The 20420-nt window shown below is 34.1% G+C and overlaps 1 protein-coding gene across 1 annotated transcript in view; it reads left to right on the top strand.

Moving 5' to 3' along the window:
• ERA1 (Prenyltransferase family protein) overlaps positions 1 to 2115 on the top strand; it is a 301285-nt gene extending 299170 nt beyond the window's left edge. Inside the window, exon 13 of the mRNA XM_089822091.1 lies at positions 1536 to 2115. Within this exon, the coding sequence (XP_089678217.1) occupies positions 1536 to 1772 (237 nt within the window). The 3' untranslated portion in view covers positions 1773 to 2115. The remainder of the gene's footprint in view (positions 1 to 1535) is intronic.
• The last annotated feature ends 18305 nt before the right edge of the window (positions 2116 to 20420 follow it).

Raw genomic sequence — 20420 nt, 5'->3', positions numbered from 1 at the left:
TGAAATTTGGTTAAGCTTGGAATTTCTTGAAAAACCTCACAATCTTGAATCTGTATTTTGACTCTTATGAAGCTGAAACCTATCTCAAACATCTTGACAGTATCTATACAAATATAACTTATATTAAAATGTTATATTTGTATAAATCATCTTCCTAGCTCTAGTAAAAACTAAGGGAGGGGTACAAGTAGAGGGTCTAGTCCTAGAATTTGTAATGGACATGACTGTGTGTGCTCGTTTAGTATTTCTAACTCAGTTTGTGTCTTGTCCTCCATCCAAGATGTAGCCCTACCTCTAGCTTCTCCTAGCACTAGCAATGACTACTAATTCAATTCAATGTGTCCAATGTGAAACTAAATCCACTGCCCTCCTCCATAGCCTTCTCCAAATCATTCATGTCATCTTCTTCAAATCGATAAAAATCAGTTTGCAAGTGTTTGGAGTACAAGTGTTTGGAAGACTATTTTCCCCCTCTACAAAATACAAGTGAAAAATGAGAAATGAAATTAATTTGGACTCTTTTCTGCCTTTAAGTGCTGTTATAAAACTACGACTGAATTTTTATTTTTTAAATTAAAACATATCGAGATTTTTGGCAAAAACTCGGCAAGTTTTTAGCAAAAAATTGGAGAGTTTTTGGTGCTAGTAAAAGTCTAAAAAACTCGCCTGGCCAGAAAACTCAGCCAGTTTTTGCAACTCTGCCAGTAGTACATCTATGATCTATATTGCCTCAATACCTCAATCAAATGCCCATTCTATCCCTCTTCCATTAATATTGTTAAACAAAGATATGAAACATGATTCCCTGCTGCAAATATTCTTGATTGGTTTCTCTATCTATGTCCCTTGGTTTAGGAATCCACATCTATCGTAATTCCCTCTGCTTACCTTCAGACAACAACCTCGTAATGTTTTTCATAAATGTGAACAGAAGACGTTAAAGATTATAGTTTGATTGACATTAGTTTTGAATCATATGATCCAAATGGATCAGGATGGAGCAAAAGACTCCTTATAGACTGATAATTAGATGTGTTACCTATCCAAACTATGAGTGTATCTATTCCATAGACTTCTGACTTGAACGTCATCATTTTCATATGACTTGTCATATTGTGTTTCTTGCAACCTTGTGCACCCCCTCTTACTGTTGATAAGATTATATGAATGTTAGACAAAATGTATGAATGTGTGTCTTCCCTCTCACTATCATACATAGATACCATACAAAAGGTTATTGTATCAGCATATCTACAGGTGCTTATTCAAACAAATTCAAGCTTTGCAAGTATGATCCCACAGTAAATGTTTTCAGTTGTCATTAATGGTGGTTCCATTAGTTCTCGTTTTGATGTTCTGTTGTCAATTTGTTGCTTAGTAAACAGAGTATTGTTGGAGTGTCTTTTTAACTACTAAAATTTGAAGCACTATATTGTTTGTCATCAGCATGCTTATGTGATCTGGCTTTTATTCCCTGGCTCACTAGAACTATTAAGGTTTTTTACTGTGATGACAACTTGCTTTACTTTTTGCAGGTTCCTGATGGAGGTTTACGAGACAAGCCTGGAAAATTTCGTGATTATTATCATACTTGCTATTGTCTTAGCGGTTTGTCTACTGCACAGTACAGTTGGTCACATCGAATTGGGACTCCTCCACCTCCTGCAGCAGTGCTGGGCCCTTTTACCAACTTGCTGGAACCCATACACCCTCTCTTTAATGTTGTATTGGACCGATATTATGATGCTCAAAGATACCTTTCTAGTATGTAGAAAATTGGAAGGCAATGGTGATCATTATATGTCAATCAGGTGCAGAGCTTACTTTCATAATCTGAAATATTAGTGATGGGTATTCTATTCACATGCTTTATGATATTATTTTTCTCAAAGTAGACAAGATATACTCTTCACAGATCATACATATCTGATAAGGTTTAAATACCTTTATTGATACTAAATTCTCAATCATCTTATATATCATATACTGAAGAAGATCGATGATGCTAAAACATCACCACAGTTTATTTTCTTGTGTCTATAGGTTTCAGTTTTCACCATTTGTCATTATTTAGAAAGTACAATAATATCACAGTGGACATAATTTTCTAGATTAGATCCTTGTTCTACTATTTTTTGGGTTATAACGTGATAATTGGATCTCACCTCACTATATACTGTCAACTTATATGCATGAAATCAACCTATAGGATGGAAATTGTGTTTCTTGATTTTTCTTCCTGTGATTTATGTACTTTACATAGGTAAAGTTATATCGGAACTTCTTTATCTTAAAAATATGTTCTTTAACTGTGGAATTTGATTCAATGTTGCTTTTTCCCTGGGAAGAATGAAGGTTGCTGCTAAGCGGAAGGAGAGTGTTGTTAGATTTCTCGTGTAAATTTTTCCCACTTCCAGTAATTTTGTTTTTCAATTGATGAATGGGGATGCTACAGGTCCTTCAGGTGTGGAACAAAACTAGGGGCCTAGTGTCATAGCCGGTTACAACACCTATATGTATATTTTGGCCCATAATAATATACTTCAAAGATCTGACATTGAAAACGTGGCCACCATTGCCATAATATCTTACCTTTACCACTTAGTCATTTCCCTTGGATGTAACTTCATGGTTATTGATAACAATGTCCACTATCTCTGTTGTAGCATTCTATCAATGAGATTCATGAAGTATTTTTTTTCATTTAGGGCCCATTTGGTTGTCGGCATAGGAATAGAAAATTAGAATGGAAAATTTGAATAGGAATGGAAATGGGGAATGCGAATGGAAAAGACCAATCCCATTCTTGTTTGGTTCATCTAAAATTAAAATTGGAATACAATTAAGTTTATATTTTAATATATCTTATTTGTTTTAATATATTGAAGAAGTGGGTGGTGCTTACTGTTTGCATATCTGCTTTCTCACATTTGCAATATGTTTTTATCTAGGGCAAGTCTCTATTTGCTTTTATCCTTGGAAGTGCATCATTCAATGTGTTTTTGATGGTATTTCTTTCATGGCTAATATAATACGTTAGTGATTCTGAACGACTACAAAGAAATGAGAAATCCCATGAAGTACATGGTCGTCCAAAGCAGTGTAACGGTACCCTAGATGCCCTAGCTGAAGCATATATGGAAATGGACAATGACAAAGATTTGACTTCAGAATTTCTCTCGGAAAGACCAGAAATTGGGTTTTCAGTGATCGATGACATTGAAAATGCACATCATAACCAGATCTCGTGAAATGGCAGAGTATGAGCGAGTTTTTTTTACTGGGTAAAAAGGCTCCCACAGACCCGACAATTTATAAATTTTGCCAAATTTTGGGAAAGCCAGAGTGGGAATGGGATTGGCCATTCCAATTACAAGTTTTTTTGGGAATGGATAAAATCTCATTTTGGGCTAAAATAGGAATTTGTAATCCTATTTGTCCATTCCCATTCCATGAACCAAACAAAGAATTAAAAACGTATTCTAATTTTCTAATCCAATTCACATTGTATTCCAGCAACCAAACAAGCCCTTATTGTGACCAATTATTCCATTTTTTCCCTATGTTCTGATGGATTAGGCATTTTTCCTCTTGCGAATGAAACCAAAGGGAAAAAATCATAATTCTACATCTTACTTCGTGCTTCCCAAGTATTCTTTTGACTTCAGGAGAAATCATCACAACATCCAAATAGTGTAATGCCCTAATTTTTACGTAAAGACATAGTGAACAAAAACTTGGACCAATGAATATTTCAAAGGTAAGTGTAAGACATCAAAATCCCACTCTAAAGCACTATAAATTCTACAACATCCCAAACACTTAACAAGAAGGCAACACAGTATCATGTCATTTCATCATCACCATGGTCAAAGCACACCAAGGAAAATACAAGGGGAAGACTTCACCAATTATGTGATCAAGCCCTCACAATGGCCAAACCAAGTAGGGATTGTGTCACTTCTAGTAACACTTGTACTTGCAAAGGACAAGAGGTGAGCATGGCATAACTTTAGAACTTTTATCACCAAGAGCATGCATCCATAAGGGCCCATTTGGTTGCTAGAACTAATAGTGTTGGAATTGTCCAAATCTAGAATTTGGACAATTTTGGAAGTTTCAGATTTGGAAAACAGTTTTGGGAATAGGAGTGGATCTATTTGGTTCACCTAGAATTCATAGTAAGAAGATGCATTTTCTCCATTTGATTTGTTAACTCTAGAATTTCCAAAAGTATTTTGAGTAGATGAAAAATATTGATGAGATATTCTATAACAATATCACAACGATTCTTTCTCCACAGGCATGCAAGTATTTTATATGTTGGATTTTCCAGTCTAGAGCTTAACAAGCCCTTGAACAATAGCTCACAATATCATAGACAAAGCACCATCAGAACTCATGTTTTCTCCTTTTTGGCCGCTTGCATCCCCCATATGAGCACAATCTTAGTCTAGGATTCAACGCATGAAGATTAAACCACTTCACCATGAATTTAACTGCAAGGTGTGATTCCAACGAAGGAATGTTGCATCTGAAATCGCTCTCGAGCAAGCAGCCCTAAAGAAAAGAAAATTTATCTACCAAATCTTAAGTTGTGTTCTTGGGATGATTCCTTAGCCAAGGTTCCAATGATGAGGGTTGGAAATGAAAGCTTTTCTATTCAGATTTGGGGCCAACGGAAGTCAATTCTTGAGCATTTGCCTAGACCAAACGTTCCTGCCTTCAGCAAAATTCTTTGTGACTCCATAGTCATCTTACAAACAATGCCCTAGCTCTCTTCGATCATTGATGTGCCCTATACAGATACAAAAACAGAAAGGCACGAAATAAATGTGTAATACATATGAGAAGTAGATTTGAAAAAGTTATAAATTTTGCTTTACTTCCAATTCCATGTAAGTGGGGTTGGAATTGATTTTACAATTCCATCTATTTAGATGGAAGATTCAAGTGTTGGTTTTGGGGGTAAATAAGAATTAACAAATCCCTATTCAGTTTCATATTTTGAACACAAACATTGAAAATGTCAATTCCAAGATTTGACAATCCCAATGCCAATCTAATTCTAGTAAACAAATGGGCCCTAAGGTTGTGGAAACAATAAGATCCAAGTCTACAAACCAAAGATTGGATATGAGGAGATCAATTTCTCACATATAAAATGGACAACTTGAAGTAAGATGTTAGGAACGCTAAGGAAACTCCTAAGAATAATTTTCCTCTAAGAAATGCTTATTGTTCAAATGGCTTGATTTATGGTGTACTTTTAGATAGTAAGGGTACCTTTAGGACTCTACTGCCTCAAGGACATGGTGTTCTTGTCGTGTAGTTTCATTCTTTCGCAATGGAAAAATTCTTTAGAATTTTGTAGTTGAAAAAGACACTTCTTTAAATTCAATTCTCTTGAGTAAATATACGAAAAGGTCGATTACACACATCTATGAGGACGTGGATCATGATATGGATCTAATGGCCATGTGTTGAAAGGTCTAGAGAGGGAAATCCAATGGAACACCCAACAACTCTAGGCTAGTTATCTCAACATTGGGCACAAGTCCCAAGACCAAAAGTGTTGTAACTCACAAGTATCACACCACCACCCAAAAAATAGAAAATAGACAAACCTAGCTTGCATGATCACTCTATAAGTATAATGAAATTGTGTTTTCCAATCATGTCTATATCACAATGTTGAACATGAGAAAAACATTTTTAAAATGTTGTGTTCAACACCAACATGAAGATGTTCCAAAAGTAAATATGAGAGTGCTCACATTTATGTATGCAAATTATATTTCAACACATGAACTTAACATAATAATCACTAAATTATAAATGAGGCCTTCCAAATATTGAATCATTCATCTTAAAATATAGAATAAAATTACAAAAATGCTTTTTAATTCTAGAGCAAAGTCAATTTAACCAAGATAAAGGTTTTTATCGAAGAAGGAAGGAGAACACCCAAATACAAAAAAGAAGACTATACAATTATAAGTAATATTATTTTCATAATAAAAAATAATACAAGGTGACAAGGGAGAGGAAAGATTAGGTCCATGTGCTAGCTTTGTGAGCTTGTTATAATTTACAATCAATGGGGTGATTAATACAACCCAACTTTGTTGGACCCTAAGGCCCTTTGAACTATGAAACTATCTATATGGTTGCAAACAAGATAACTACATAAAGCTAGCCTTAGGCACAACATATAAAAGTTCCCTTTTCAACACACAATTAGACATGCTTAATAAAAAAGGAAGATGAAGGTAGTTGAGGCATGAAACGGGTTTCTCTTAGGTCCATAACCAAGCTAGAAAGTAAAATATACCACAAAGGTTTGATAGTGAACATCTGATGTGTGTAGGCTTCTCAATCATGCAATGGATTTTTTGATGCTTGCATGGAAGGAATTTTTTTAGTATGTTTATGCAACTTCATTAATGACTAGACCCACTGAAGAACATGCTCACTACTTACATCATCGTTAATGTAGTATGATTGTTGGGTTTTAGATCAAGATTCATAAATTAATGTCATTTTTTAATGCTTATGTAAGCACTTTACTTCTTGCCCCTGAATTTTTTGGAAGAGTAAAATTATAGTCACCCCCTTCCTATATATATTCTCCAATCTTAAATATCTAAAGGGCCAATCTTGTTTAAAGACCTAAAGATGACTAAGGAATATGCTTATCAATGTAAGTCGTGATTTCAATTTACAAAATAATAATATTTCTAGAAAAAATTTAATTCTATAAAGAAATAAATAAAACTTTTCTAAAATGTTTTAAGTTCATTTATTAACTCTAAGATTTTATATTAAGATCTTCTCTAATTTGAAGAACATAATGTTAAAAACTAAAATAAAATTGGTGAAACTAGCAAGCCACTAATATATTAATAAATAATATTGGTTCAAGATTCATGAGGGAAAGAACTAGTAAGGAAACCCTTAATGCCAACAAATACAAAAGATTACATAGTTTGTGGTTCCTAGCTAAACTCGATATACTTGAAAGCAAAAGAGAGAAGCCATAATCATACCTAGGATGCCCATATCATATGGGTTACAATTAGTGTATCTAAACTTTTTTCATACAATCTAGCCAGTAGTCAAACACTTCATGTGCCAAAATGCGAAATCAAAGGGAATGTGCAAAAGAGAGAAGCCCTAATATAGCTAGGATGCCCATATCATATGGGTTACAATCAATGTATCTAAACTCTTTCATACAGTCTAGCTAGTAGTCAAACAATTCATGAACCATAGTGTGAACTCAAAGGGATTGTGCATAGATTGGTCAAAACACGACTAAAACAAGCAACCATTATCAACAGAGTGTTGAATCTACGAAGAACAAGTCATGAACCTAGCACAAAACTCGCGTTCGTTAATCTCACGGTTGGACCTGTCGGCCTAGTAATACTCATAGAAGAGTATGAGCAAGTATTAGACTAGTTATCAAAGGGGAAAGGAGGATGCCACCGGAAGCCATCATAAGGAACCAGATAGTAGTGTAGTATAGCCAAAAATTCGGTGGGGCAGCATCATTAGTAGCATTTCCTCCTTATCACAAGCAATCTACACGAAGAGAAGACACATTTAAGCAGTTGTCAACAAGGAAAAAAGCTATTAACTTGGCATCACGAGACAGTTTGGAGAAGTGTGAAAAAACAATCATAGCAAACAAAAATACAAGGCACCTATTAATCAGATAAAATAGGGATTGCTTTGGCATCTTGAAACGAAGTCTCCTAAGTGACTGCAAGGAGCCAATTGTGAAACAAAATTTTAAAAGTGTAGGTCTATTCTTCCATTAGGACCACTTGGCACCCACCCACATCCTCTAGTTTCAAATTGGAGAACGTCTTCTCTAAACCACCAATGTCATATTGGTGGAGAAGCGGTCTATAAACAAAGCCACCAGATCTAAGGGTAACCAAAGGAGGAGCGACAATCACATGAGGATGAGAGGAGCCAATGTCAGGAGCACACGATTCATGTGAAGCAACACCCGACCAAGCAAATGGTCAAGTATGGAATTCGTGACCAATGATGGTCAGAATAGCCCATAGCTTGGAAAAGGTTGCAAGGCACACTTAAAAGGAAATAACTTGACCCACGTTCTAGAAATGTATGCCAAAGTAGGTGAATGTGACATGTTAGAGTAGACCTTTTCAATTTGTCCATGATAAGCTTAAAATCCCAATTACCTTTCATTTGTTCCCACAGAAAAATGCTAGCAACCAATTCACATTCACACCAAAGATCATATTGCTTAATAAGCTCCAATAACACAATGGGGGGCCTAATTTGAGGGCACATTGTGTAGTTGATTATGAATTCAAGATCACCCATGCATTGAACAAAGTCCATGATGTGAGATATAAAAGATTGAAGCTAGCTGACTTGGGAAGATGAACCTTTTTTCAGATGGAGCAAGAAATTCTTCTCTAATGATGCATTTTATAACATTGAAGCATAATGGACATGAACATATAAATACCTGAGCCAGTTGGGAGTCCGAGATAGAGTCCTCAAACAACCTTTCCCACTCAACAAACGATGGTTGAATTATGAAATTCCTTGGCCAATATTCCATATTTGGAGAGAGGAAATAGACAGGTTGGAGTGAATATAATACCCAACGAGAATAGGTATAAATAGAAACGCATTGAATGATGTTGGAAAATGCAACATGACCTACCAAAAATGAACTTCACCAAGCAAGTGATCATGCAAGAATGAAAAGGCATTGCCCACATGCCAACCATCAAGCTTTATAAAGGAATTTAGGAAATTTATGCACAATATCTATACTTTCCTTCTTCAAACAACATTGCAGTAAAGGATGGTAAGAAAGCAGAGTTATTTGAAGTGGTCCACTCCACAAAATCCCAATGTACTTGCAACAAAAATTAAAGGGGTTTAATGCAGAAGATTAATTAAACTCATTGAATGCCCCAAGGTACGAATATGGAATCAATCAATCAACCATGAGCTGTCAAAGAATCATAACTAGTTTAATGTTTAGGGACAATCACTACCCAAGTATGTTGAGAGTAAAGATAACCAGGGGAAGGTCAGAGGCAAGAAAATGAAGACAATCGAGTAGTTGCATGTTACTTGAGACACCATTGATCGCAAGTCAAAAAAACCATTTACTGTTCATAGGAGTGAAGACAACCAGATATAGAGTCAATGTGAGAGTAGACTAGTACCTGATCAAGTGAGACTCGCTCTATCCAAGTTAATAGACACCTGGAGTCTAGGGTAGTTAGTTTTAATCACACTTGAAGTTGTTGAGTCTAGTGAAATGTTGTCACACCCAATATTTGCAAGAGCATTCGCCAGAGCATTACCTTCATGGAGTGTATGGCTAAAGGACACTAAGGCAAATGATTCCATCAAGACCCAAGCATGATGAAGAATATAGGCATTCTTCCAACTACCTATCAACCTGATTATACATGCAATTAAAACAACCATTGAATTCTCCTTGATATGTAGGTTGTCAATCTTCAGTTTCTTTGCCATAGATAATCCTTGAAGTAGAGCATAGGCTTTAACCATGTTGTTTGTTCCAGGTGGGATCGATTGTGCCAAAATTACAATTAGTTCCCCCTTATGATCTCTTAAACACACCCCAACTCTGGATATGCTAGTGTTACCAAGAGAGCATCCATCAAAGTTTAGTTTAATGACATTTTCAACTAGTGTGAACCATTTCACACACTTTCTATGTTTAACTATCTAGAAGATAGGTATATTGAAAACGTTTGAAGGGGAGGGGAGACCTCCCATCTGTTGGAAAGATTAATGTCCCAAGCAAAGATAACAAGATGTTCCAATGTGTTTCTCATGTAATGCAACAACCTCAACAACAAAACTCTTTTTGTTTTTTCAGGACCACATCTAGTGGTGAAGAGACTTTCCTAAAGATACGTTTGTTTCTTTTCCACCATATAGCCTATACAATTGCAATAGGTTTGTAGATCCAAATGCACAAATAAAAAGAATGAGGAAATATAATCAACTAGCTTTGAAAAAAATCACATAATGTTGAAGGAAGAGGCATATATATATATATAGAGTTTTTTTAAGAATGTGAGACCAACATTATTATGCAAATTCACACTGCACGAGAAGATGATCAGTAGATTCTAACACTGAATTGCAAAGAACACATGAGATGGGTTGCACAATGTTCAACTTGGAGAGTTAATCACTTGTTAAAATTCTTCGCTTCATAATTAACCAAGCAAAACAACTGGCTTTTGGAAGAACATGGGCACTCCAGCAAAATTTGAATGCTCTGCATTGGAGTCGACCCTCTTTCCATTTCAAGGCAATCTTGTAACCCATCTTGATTGAGTATCTTCCATCTTTCATTGGAACCCAAATAATAGAATCCTTCTGATATGACAAGAAAAACATCATATCTTTGACTATGGATTGGAAAGAATATTTATAGTCATTAGGTAATAGAAGAAGACACGGATCTCTCCAACCTACTTTCCTTGTGTAAATGTCTACATGATCAATTTAATTGGCTAAAAATTTGCCCCAATGAGATTGAAAAGTCTTGATGTACTCTGTCTCCAGAAGAGAAGACAAGGAGATTGGATGGAGACCATTTGAGGAGTCATCACAAAACAAAAAATTCTATATTGTTGACTTTCCATGTGATGTATTTTGAAACTAACCCCCTTGATGCAACCATGAAATTCTATATTGTTGAGCCCCTAGGAGGATCCAAGGTAGTAAAGATTCTCATGAGGTCCTATGAGTCAAGATATTTATGTTTGATAATCTGATACCATTTATTGTGAGGGCGTTCATATAGCTACCAAACCAACTTCCCTCCAAATGCCATATTTCTTTTAGAAAGTTCTTGAAGGTTGACCTTGCCTTCATGTTTATGAGATGCCATCTCTTGTAAGAAATCCTAACTAATTCTTTCAATTTGAGAAATAATTCTAGTCAAAGCTTGGAGAATTGAGAAGTAGTAATTCAAGATGGTAGCTAGGACAGATTTAATAAGTAAAATATTTCTAGAAAGAGACAAGCGACAGACTTCTCAATCAAGGGTACGCTACCTAATTATGTCAATAACTAATTTTTAGTATGTGGCTTTATTAGGACCCATGAAAAGGGGAATGCCAAGATATGTAGAAGGAAGAGTATCCCTTGAAAATATCAAAATTTTGCAAATTCTATTGGCAATATCAATACTAACATTGAAGAAAAAATCTTGTATTTAGGAGCATTTTTTTCCTTACCTGAAGATGTCGTGTAGATGTCCATAATTGATTTGATTTGCTTCACCTTTGAGATGTAGACAGATCCAAATTGAAGAGTATCATTTACAAATAGGGAGTGGGTCACTGCAAGGCTAGTTCTCTCAATTTTAGCGCCAATCTAGAAGCCTTGAGAGTTTTGGGAAGAAATAATTGTAATGAAGGCTTTAACCATAAGAATGAATATTGCAAGAGATAGTGTGTCTCCCTATCTAACACCTTGAGATGATTTGAAAAAACCCATCAGTGATCCATTGATGATAACTCAAAAAAATGCACCAGAAATACATGCCTTTATCCATGTACACCATTTATCAACAAACCTGAACTTCTTTAAAACTTTCAAAAGAAAGAACCAATTCATCCTATCATAAGCCTTCACCATGCCTAGCTTGATCACAAAAGAAGGAAGTTTATTTTGACTGATGGAGTGAAGAGCTTCATGGGCTAATAGTGCACCTTCTATAATCTCTTTGCCTGGGACAAAGCCACCCTATTCAGGTGAGATAATTCGCTTCAAAATGGGTTGGAGCCTTAGATAGATAGATTTAGTGAAGATATTGTATATGGTATTGCAGATGGGAGATGGGCCTAAAACCAGCAAAAGATTGAGGCTCTAAAGCCTTGGGGATGAGAGCAATATTGGTGGTGTTCAAGTGCTTGAGCATAGTAGTGTTCCTTCTAGCCTCTTCTAGGCTAACAACATATCTTGAGGAATAACATCCCAACATTTTTGGAAAAAGAGACTTGTAAATCCACTTGAGCTAGGTGCCTTGTCAAGGGACGAGGGGGGGCGCAAAAGACCACCCCTTGGATTTATTCTAGAGAGAATGGAGCTAATAATGAGTCATTCTCTTGTTGGGAAACTAATGTCAGCATAGAATCAATTAACTCTTGAAGTTTATTTTCATCTTGTAGGAGGCAGGGAGAGGGATGCAGTAGGTTATGAAAGAATCTAACTCCTTCCTTTTGGATTCTAATAGGATCCAAAATGTTAGTGCCAGATTCAACATCTTTAATGTTAAAAATAGTGTTAACTGACCTGCAGATTTTAGTTGAAGCATAGAAGAACTTTGTGTTTCTATCCCCCTCCTTCAGCCAAAACTTGCATGATTTTTGTCACCAGTACTCAAGTTCTCTACAACCTAGTTTTTTCCATTCTTCCATCTTATTTTTCTATCTTTCAAAGGTTAGAGGATCTAACCCATTTTTAATAATATGCTCATTAATATCTTCCAACTCACCACTTCTTTCTGAACAAATATGTTCTTGAAAACCTTGATATTCCAAGCTTTGATTTTCTTTTTAACATATTGAAGTTTTTTCTGAAACTGAAAGATTATTGTCCCAACAAATTGAGGAGCACTTACCCACCATTGTCAAATGAGGCAAGAAATGTGGGTGCCTAAACCACATGCTTTCAAATTTGAAAGAAAGTTTGTGAATCAATAGATCCTGGGATGCAATTTTAAATAAGTTTAACTAGACTAGGAAGTGGTTTGAGCGAGAAGCCCCAAGATCAGAGAGTTTATTGAGAACCCTTACAACTTCCAATTATGAGAGACAAGGAACCTACCCAATCTTTTGGCAATGGGGAAGGAGGCACACCTGTTATACCAAGTAAAAGTGTCATTAGATGGAGGAAGGTCAATAAGGTAGTTGGCCTGAATAAATAAATAAAACACCTCCATTTCTTTTGTAGGAGGAATAATTCCTTCTTGCTTCTCAATTGTGTCTGGGATAGCATTAAAGTCACCACCAATGATGAAATGTCGATCTGACCTGTAATGAATGATGAAAGATAAAAATGTCCCAGAGTATTTTCTTATCCAATGAAGAAGAAGGTATGTGTTAATAACGCAGAAGGAAATACTATAGTGTTTGAAACATAGAAGTTGCCAACTTGCACCTTGGTCAACTAGATTGCCAACAAATGACTTGGGGTTGCACAATGTCATACAATCACTAGTAGCTCTCAAACTTTGAGGATGTGCAAAATTTCACTTAGACCATTTAGCCATTATTTTCTAGTAGGAGTCCTTCGATTACTTCGTCTCCTAGAGAAGCACAATATCACTCAAAGCATTTTTAAGAAGATTCTTGACCCTCCCTCTCTTGTCAGAAGTGTTTATGCTTCACATTCCAAGTTATGAGCTTCATATCCTTCAAGGAGAACACCTAGTTCTCCTCAAGACTCTTTTAACTAGGGAAGAATGAACTACCTATTTGGAATGGTTGTTAGATGCCACTGCATTTTTGAATTTTTCTTCCAAGGTAGATTGGATGCCAACCACAATTTCCTCTTTCATTTTTGCACTTTTAGACTTTCTACCTCTGGGCTTGGGGGAGATGGGACGAGGATCAGAATTGACCACAAATTAGTGGAAAGATAGGGATTGAGAGAAGCTAAAAGAAGGAACCTGAGGGTCATGAGAAACCAAGGGTGACTTAGGGGGACTCAAAACTAGAAGGTTCTTGATAGACTAGTTATCCATGGCAACCAGAACTTGATCAAACAATTGAGGTCTGACCAGTTTATGGGCAAGGTGATAAAGGATGATTCACTGAACATCTCCTCCATGTAAGAGTTGGAGGTATTCATGAACTAGTTTATGGGCAAGGTGATAAAGGTTGATTCACTGAACATTTCCTCCTAAGAAATGATATCAAAGTGTTTGGAAGCCACTTGAACAAATAGAGCATTCACCATCTTAATAAGATCTTGGTTAGACTTAGTACCCACTGAGAGCTCAAAATTTGGGTTAGAAACCCCTAGGGCCAAATTATCCTTTGGGTCATCATGAAACATAATGTGATGAATAATCTATCTTGAAAGATCCATCTATAATAAATTATCCTTATGTTGAATGTAGAGTCAAGGAATGTCATAGGATTGAATTGATCTTTAAAGTTGGAACAGAGGCTAGAAATAATCATGAAAATGCACCTTTGGCCTGAGGAACACGAAGAGATGTCTTGAGACTCGTTGTCCAAGTCCAAAAATGCCTACATATGAGGCTCCAAGTATTCAAAGCACAATGGGGAGTGAGGAGCAAAGAGACTAGAACAGCTTGCAGGAGCAACTGTCGATGGAAGGGATGGATCAATTAGTTCTTCCTCACACAAAGGGAGGAGAGAAGCTGCAAAATGAGCAAAAGGGGTAGCAATAGGCTCAGCATGACATGGGAGGACAACTAGTGGAATGCCCTCATACAAGATTTCCTTAGGATCTAAAGCCACCTGAAGGATAGAGGCATGAATGACCAGTGAACCTAGAGATACATAAGTTTGGGTGACCTCTTGAACACCTTCAGGGGAAGGTGCTGGAGATAATCTACTTAGCTCATGGAGTATTGGCTCACAAGATGAGAAAATTTGTTGGTCCACATCCGCACTGAAGGGAGATGGGTCAATCCTAGCTTCAAGAGATCCATGTTGAGTTTTTAGTGAACATTTAGAAGGGTCATTGCAGTGGTCCTCTCAAACCAATAAGGCATCTAGTAGAGAGCCCCTACAATCAATGTTGAAGTGCCCTAAGGAAGCAGAGAGAATGGATAGTGAAGGCATCTAAAACAATGATATGTTGGTCCCATGAAACCCATTGAGAACAAACATTGATTTCAAAAAGGATTGGATGCATAACCTTAAGCAATAAACAAATCTTGATCAACAATTGGATATTTTCAAAGGGGATAAGGTCATGCTTGATGAAAATACCCAACTTGTTGCCTGGGATCTCAAGGATAATGTTTAAATTTTGATAATGTCCTTATGGTTAATAATATTTTTATGGGTAAAACTTTTGGATGTGGCATTTTCCTAATTATATTAAAGATTTTGTTTTTCCAAATTTAGAAAGCAACTTCACAAAGAAAATGAAAGAAAATGAAATTAAAATTTCTAGCCAACCTAACTTTTTTCTTATGGCATAATTTAAAAAAAAAAATTGCAAGGTTTTCAATCATTAATTCATTTGGAAAGAAAAAAATTACATCAAATGAAAAACCGTTTTGAATAAGCAATTGATTTTTTAAAGAAAGACGAAAAGGTTTTAGAATACATCCAACCATAATTATAAATAGTTCCAAATTTTGGTAGCAATATAATTTTTGGATGATCATATGCTTGACCATGTCAAGTGTAAATTGATGATTTGATAGTTGAAGTTATAATTGGAGAATTTTAATAGTTAGTAAATTATAAATAGTGTGCATTATTGCATGTTGGCTAGTTAGTTATCACACCAAAGTGTAACAAAATGATATCAAATTATGTGATATTAGATAGCAAGGATTTTGCACAACTCAAGTTCCTGTCTAAGGTAGGGGAGTAGGAGAATGTATGTGTAGTCCATTATATGAGCAACATGTAATTGTTAAAAGACATGGTTAACAAGTGGTGTATGAATGAAAAATCTGCAAGATAGACATATTTATGTAGGTTTGCACTTTTACAACTCTAGATGAGTGTCTTTCTCACTAAATATGAAAATTGTTGGAATTGAAATACTTGGCAACTCAATGTGATAATATTATGTAAGATTGATATGCATTACAAAAGGAATTAAAAAGTTATAGTGATCGCCATGGAGTAATGTGAACCCTAGGACATGAAAAATTTGTTGTTCTTATACCAAATATGCAAAGAACAAAGTGACCCAAAAAAATGTTAGAGTTAATGAAAATGATGAAATAAATAAAAAATTATTATAAAAAGAAGAGACCATTATTCCTCCCTTGTAAGGAATTAATGAAACAAAGTTTTTGTTTCTCAATTGTATTGGTAAAAGAAAAAAATAGAACAAAAATGGAATCAAGTAGAGGAAATTTTCTTATCAAACTCTTAATGGTTGTTATACAACTTCACATGTGGCCCTCATTTATTATTATCAAATCTAAATTGTTCTTGTCAAAAAAATATAACAAAAATGGAATCAAGTAGAGGAAAATTTCTTATCAAACACTTAATGGTTGTTATACAACCCTTATTTATCATTATCAATTTCAAATTGTGCTTGTCAAACTATAAGGAAAAACAAAATTTTATTTGTAAATTATAATTTTCCAACATAAATATAGACAATAGGAGACAAATTTATGATTGGGCTACAAAAACAAGTTATAATGTTGATATGTTGAGTTGGAATTACAATTTTCACTATTATAGTGACGAATATTTACTACACTATTGAAGATTCGAAGTCTCTTCTTTATGGATCATCTAGTTGAAGGTGTGAGTAGTTCAACTAGTACCTCAAGCAACTTTCTTACAATAGGAGAATTAAAAGAAAATTAACTTATTACATCTGGACACACTTAAATACAAAACTATTACACAATCTTCAAGCATCCCACAAAATTAAGCATACAATGAGAAAATGTATTTGTAGGGACATCTCAGGTCAAATTGTGATTAGTTTATACTGTGAGATCACAAGTTTTGTGAGTGTTAAAAATGACAAATATAAATTAAAACACTTGTTCTTGTAGGCCTAGAAAAACTATTATTGTGAAATGTAAACTGAAAATGTTTATATCTGCATGCAAACATTAGGAAAGCATTTTTAAAAATTAGACTTGTATTTAAATTTTTTTTAATTATTTATAACAAGTGGGTAATCAAATCTATTAGAAAAAAATCATTTTGTTATCTGAAATAACTAACACTTCCTTAAACCAATAAAACTAATCAAATAGTTGGTTAAATTAGTCTAGCTCATAGAACGTACAAATTAATTTTTTATAAGCATTCAATCTTTAATTTGCAAGTTTCATGCTATTCAATAAATTTTCTAATATTTATATGTTAACTTTTAAACCATTCCTTAATCCATACACACAAAATGTGTAAAAAAGATTTTGTTATCAAAGGGTTTTTAACCACCAAGATAATTGGGAAACTACCCAATAAAAATTTGCAATTCAATCACCACCTCTTGAATACTTTGACTTTTCAATAATTCTCCTAAATTAGTGACTTCCAAACATACTCCAAATCAACTCAAAGTAATCTTCAATATTGAAGAATATGAGATTATCTTTAAAACTATTATTAGCGAGAACTTATGTTGCTTTAAAGGCTTCTAGTATCCTCTAGATAGAAAGTGACTACCTATGACCCTCCAATCATGCATCAAGATCTAGTATGTAGATAAGAGGAACTTCATGTCACATTTGGTTGTCTTTTGTAGGTTCATGTTGGAGATAAAAGGATTTATGTTATGAAAAAAATATTCTTAGTTGTAAATGTAGAATTCAACAGCTTAGTTTAGTTTCTTAGAAGACATTGTTGTCAATACCAGTATCTCTATTAAAAAAATATATGTTACCATGTCTTGCAGAAATTTAGATTAGCAAAAGTAAAATTGGGATACACTACGAAAGCTTGTTTGTAAATATGAAATCTACATTTAACTCTATGTGTGATGCATTTCAATTTTTAGTGAACAAGGACAAGCAAAATTGCATGCAATAACTGCCTAAATTTAATCTAATTTATATCCTTAGATATGGTATGGTATATTTAGCAAAAATATGTATCCAATATATAAGCAAGATTATGTGTTGAGAGCATATCGCACTTAGTTCTATAAGTTTTGCTATTTGATGAAATAGTTACACATCACTTGAGACAAGAACAAAATAAAACCTTTAATAAGACTTTCATGATAATAAAGAAATAAGTTCAAATATCTTAATAATAGCGATAGTGAATTATCAAACATATTGTACCTATGTGGTCTACTTGAACAAACAATAGTAGGGCAAGATTGCTTACAAAAACCAACTAGGTTTAAGAGAATACATGTCCTATATCACAACGTCAGCCCCTTAACAAGTTTAGTTAACTAAAAAAATAGAAATAGCATAATGTCCTGGGTAAAAGCATAGATCTGTGTCACCGTTTGTGATACAAAAACCTGTTTTGGTCAAATCTCATTTCTCTATCAAAACTCAATTTTAAAAAAAAACTAAAAATACCCTTTTATAGATTTTAGATTCAATATCATCATTATATAAATTTTTGAGTGTTTTGATTAGTTATAATATGCTATAATCTAAAAATATTATAAGTCGGTATTTCAACATTTCAGAAGATGCTCTCTCAAAAAATGAAAAAAAAAAGTAAATCATATCAAAAAAATAAAAAAATATATATTTATCACTAGAGGAGAGAATCCTCTTCATGAATATGTAATTTTTTTTCAAGAAGGTATAGATTTGATAGGGAAGTTTTGACGGGAGGAAAAAACTGTTGGATTCTGACAAGGTCAAACTTGAGTACTTATAACAAAGAAAATATACATCAAAAATAATTATTTCTTTTTTTGTGCACTAGCTATACATGTCATCTATAAAATATTTTCAAATCATAACAAAAAAAGATGATTTGCACATACTTGTTTGACGGGAACTGCATTCTATGTTTTTTACAGTTAAAAAAGGGACTTCAAAATAAAATAAAATGAATAAATTCTTAGTCAAAAAAATAATAAAAATTATAGGCATAAAATTCATACAATTCTACACATTTCATCAGTTTACATCATCTTCATATTTTAAATGCAAATACCATTTTTTTTGTCATTAATGTTGAACTGTCACATTCTGATATCACTTTTCTTTATAAAAAGGTGACACAGGTTTGTGCTTTTACCCTCCTAGCAAAACCAAATATTGTTTCTTAATACATTTTTCTCTATTATAATTGTAAATAAAACTTAAGGATGGAGCATTGCATCTGACTACATTGATGTATTTGATCAATATCCCTATACATATGTTTCTCTCAATTACATTTTGATAAAAAAGAAAAAATAATTACATTTTTACTTTAATCTTAGCATCATCATCTCCATACTCAATTTTGACATGAGCACATACCAATGCTTTATCCACATGGAATGTGTGACTTGCATGGAAAACACGCTCCCGACATCCTACATTGATGAAAATTAAATATAGAAAAAATAAAAGAATGAAATTGTTCCTGAGTTTTGAACAAAATTCATTTTATTTGTTCCTTCTCTTCTATCACCCACAAGAACTGTTGACCACCACCTATAGCGTAAAACAATCATAAATTCCTAATATAAAAAATTTGGTGGAAATAATAGTATACAGGTTGACTACTCATTATATCCCATTTTCATATCTTTGTAACTCAACAAAATTAAACAACATTGACAAGATTTAAGAAACTCTAATAATCATAAGATAATTTTAATTTCCATAGAATATAATTAAACTACATGTTGGGAAAAGATCTAGTGTCATTTTTTAGATGTTAGTTCTAGATGGTAGGTTAGGGAAATCTTATCAATGTAACAAATAAATAAGTAGCAGGGTTTCAAAGATTTGTAGAGTACACCCTTTTTGAATTTTAAAACATTTAACTTTTGAATTTCAAAATAAGTTTGACACATGAGCATTTAGGTATTGTATGTAATATACAAAAATTATAAGAATACAATAATCATCTACCTATACAACTTCATTAAAAAAGGGGGCCATAGCCTATGTAGTACATCCATGAATTATAAGTTGAACCAATGAATTTCTCATTAATACCAATGGAAATTTTTTGACTCATTCTTTCATGATCACTCCTAAAACTCCAAAAAGCCTCGTTCATCAACATAGTTAGTGCATTGCAGAAAACTCTTCCAAAGCGTAGGCTATTGAAAATGACATGAGTATTAATCAAGACAACTTACCTGGTGTGTGAGCTTTTTTTGATATGTGGTGCTTAAAAATAAATTATAGGTGGTCGTTGAAGAATTTGTGTGCATCAAAGATTATGAATGAAATAAATAGACCAATCTCACACATTTGCACAAGAACACAATAATTTATGGGAAAAATCGACACCAAGCTTGAAGTGGATTTTTTGCTATGCACCAAACTCTAGGATAGGAGCAAGAAGATGAGTCTCAATTTTGCAAAAGTCCTTTCTATGGAATGAGACTTCTTCTAAATCTAAGAATCAGGTGCTAGTTATGGTTCTGTAGCCCGATCCATTTTTTAAAATTGGGCACTTGATTCTCGACTACAAATTAGGCTACCAAACCCAAATGGGCACACGATTTGAAAAAACAAGTGCCTGATTTTAAAC

The sequence above is a fragment of the Cupressus sempervirens genome, chromosome 3 (assembly GCF_028749045.1).
Source record: "Cupressus sempervirens isolate cs-2001-9-10 chromosome 3, ASM2874904v1, whole genome shotgun sequence".
NCBI classification, from domain to species: domain Eukaryota; kingdom Viridiplantae; phylum Streptophyta; class Pinopsida; order Cupressales; family Cupressaceae; genus Cupressus; species Cupressus sempervirens.
Note: the sequence above shows the minus strand (reverse complement) of the source record. Positions and strands in the feature narration are given on the sequence as shown.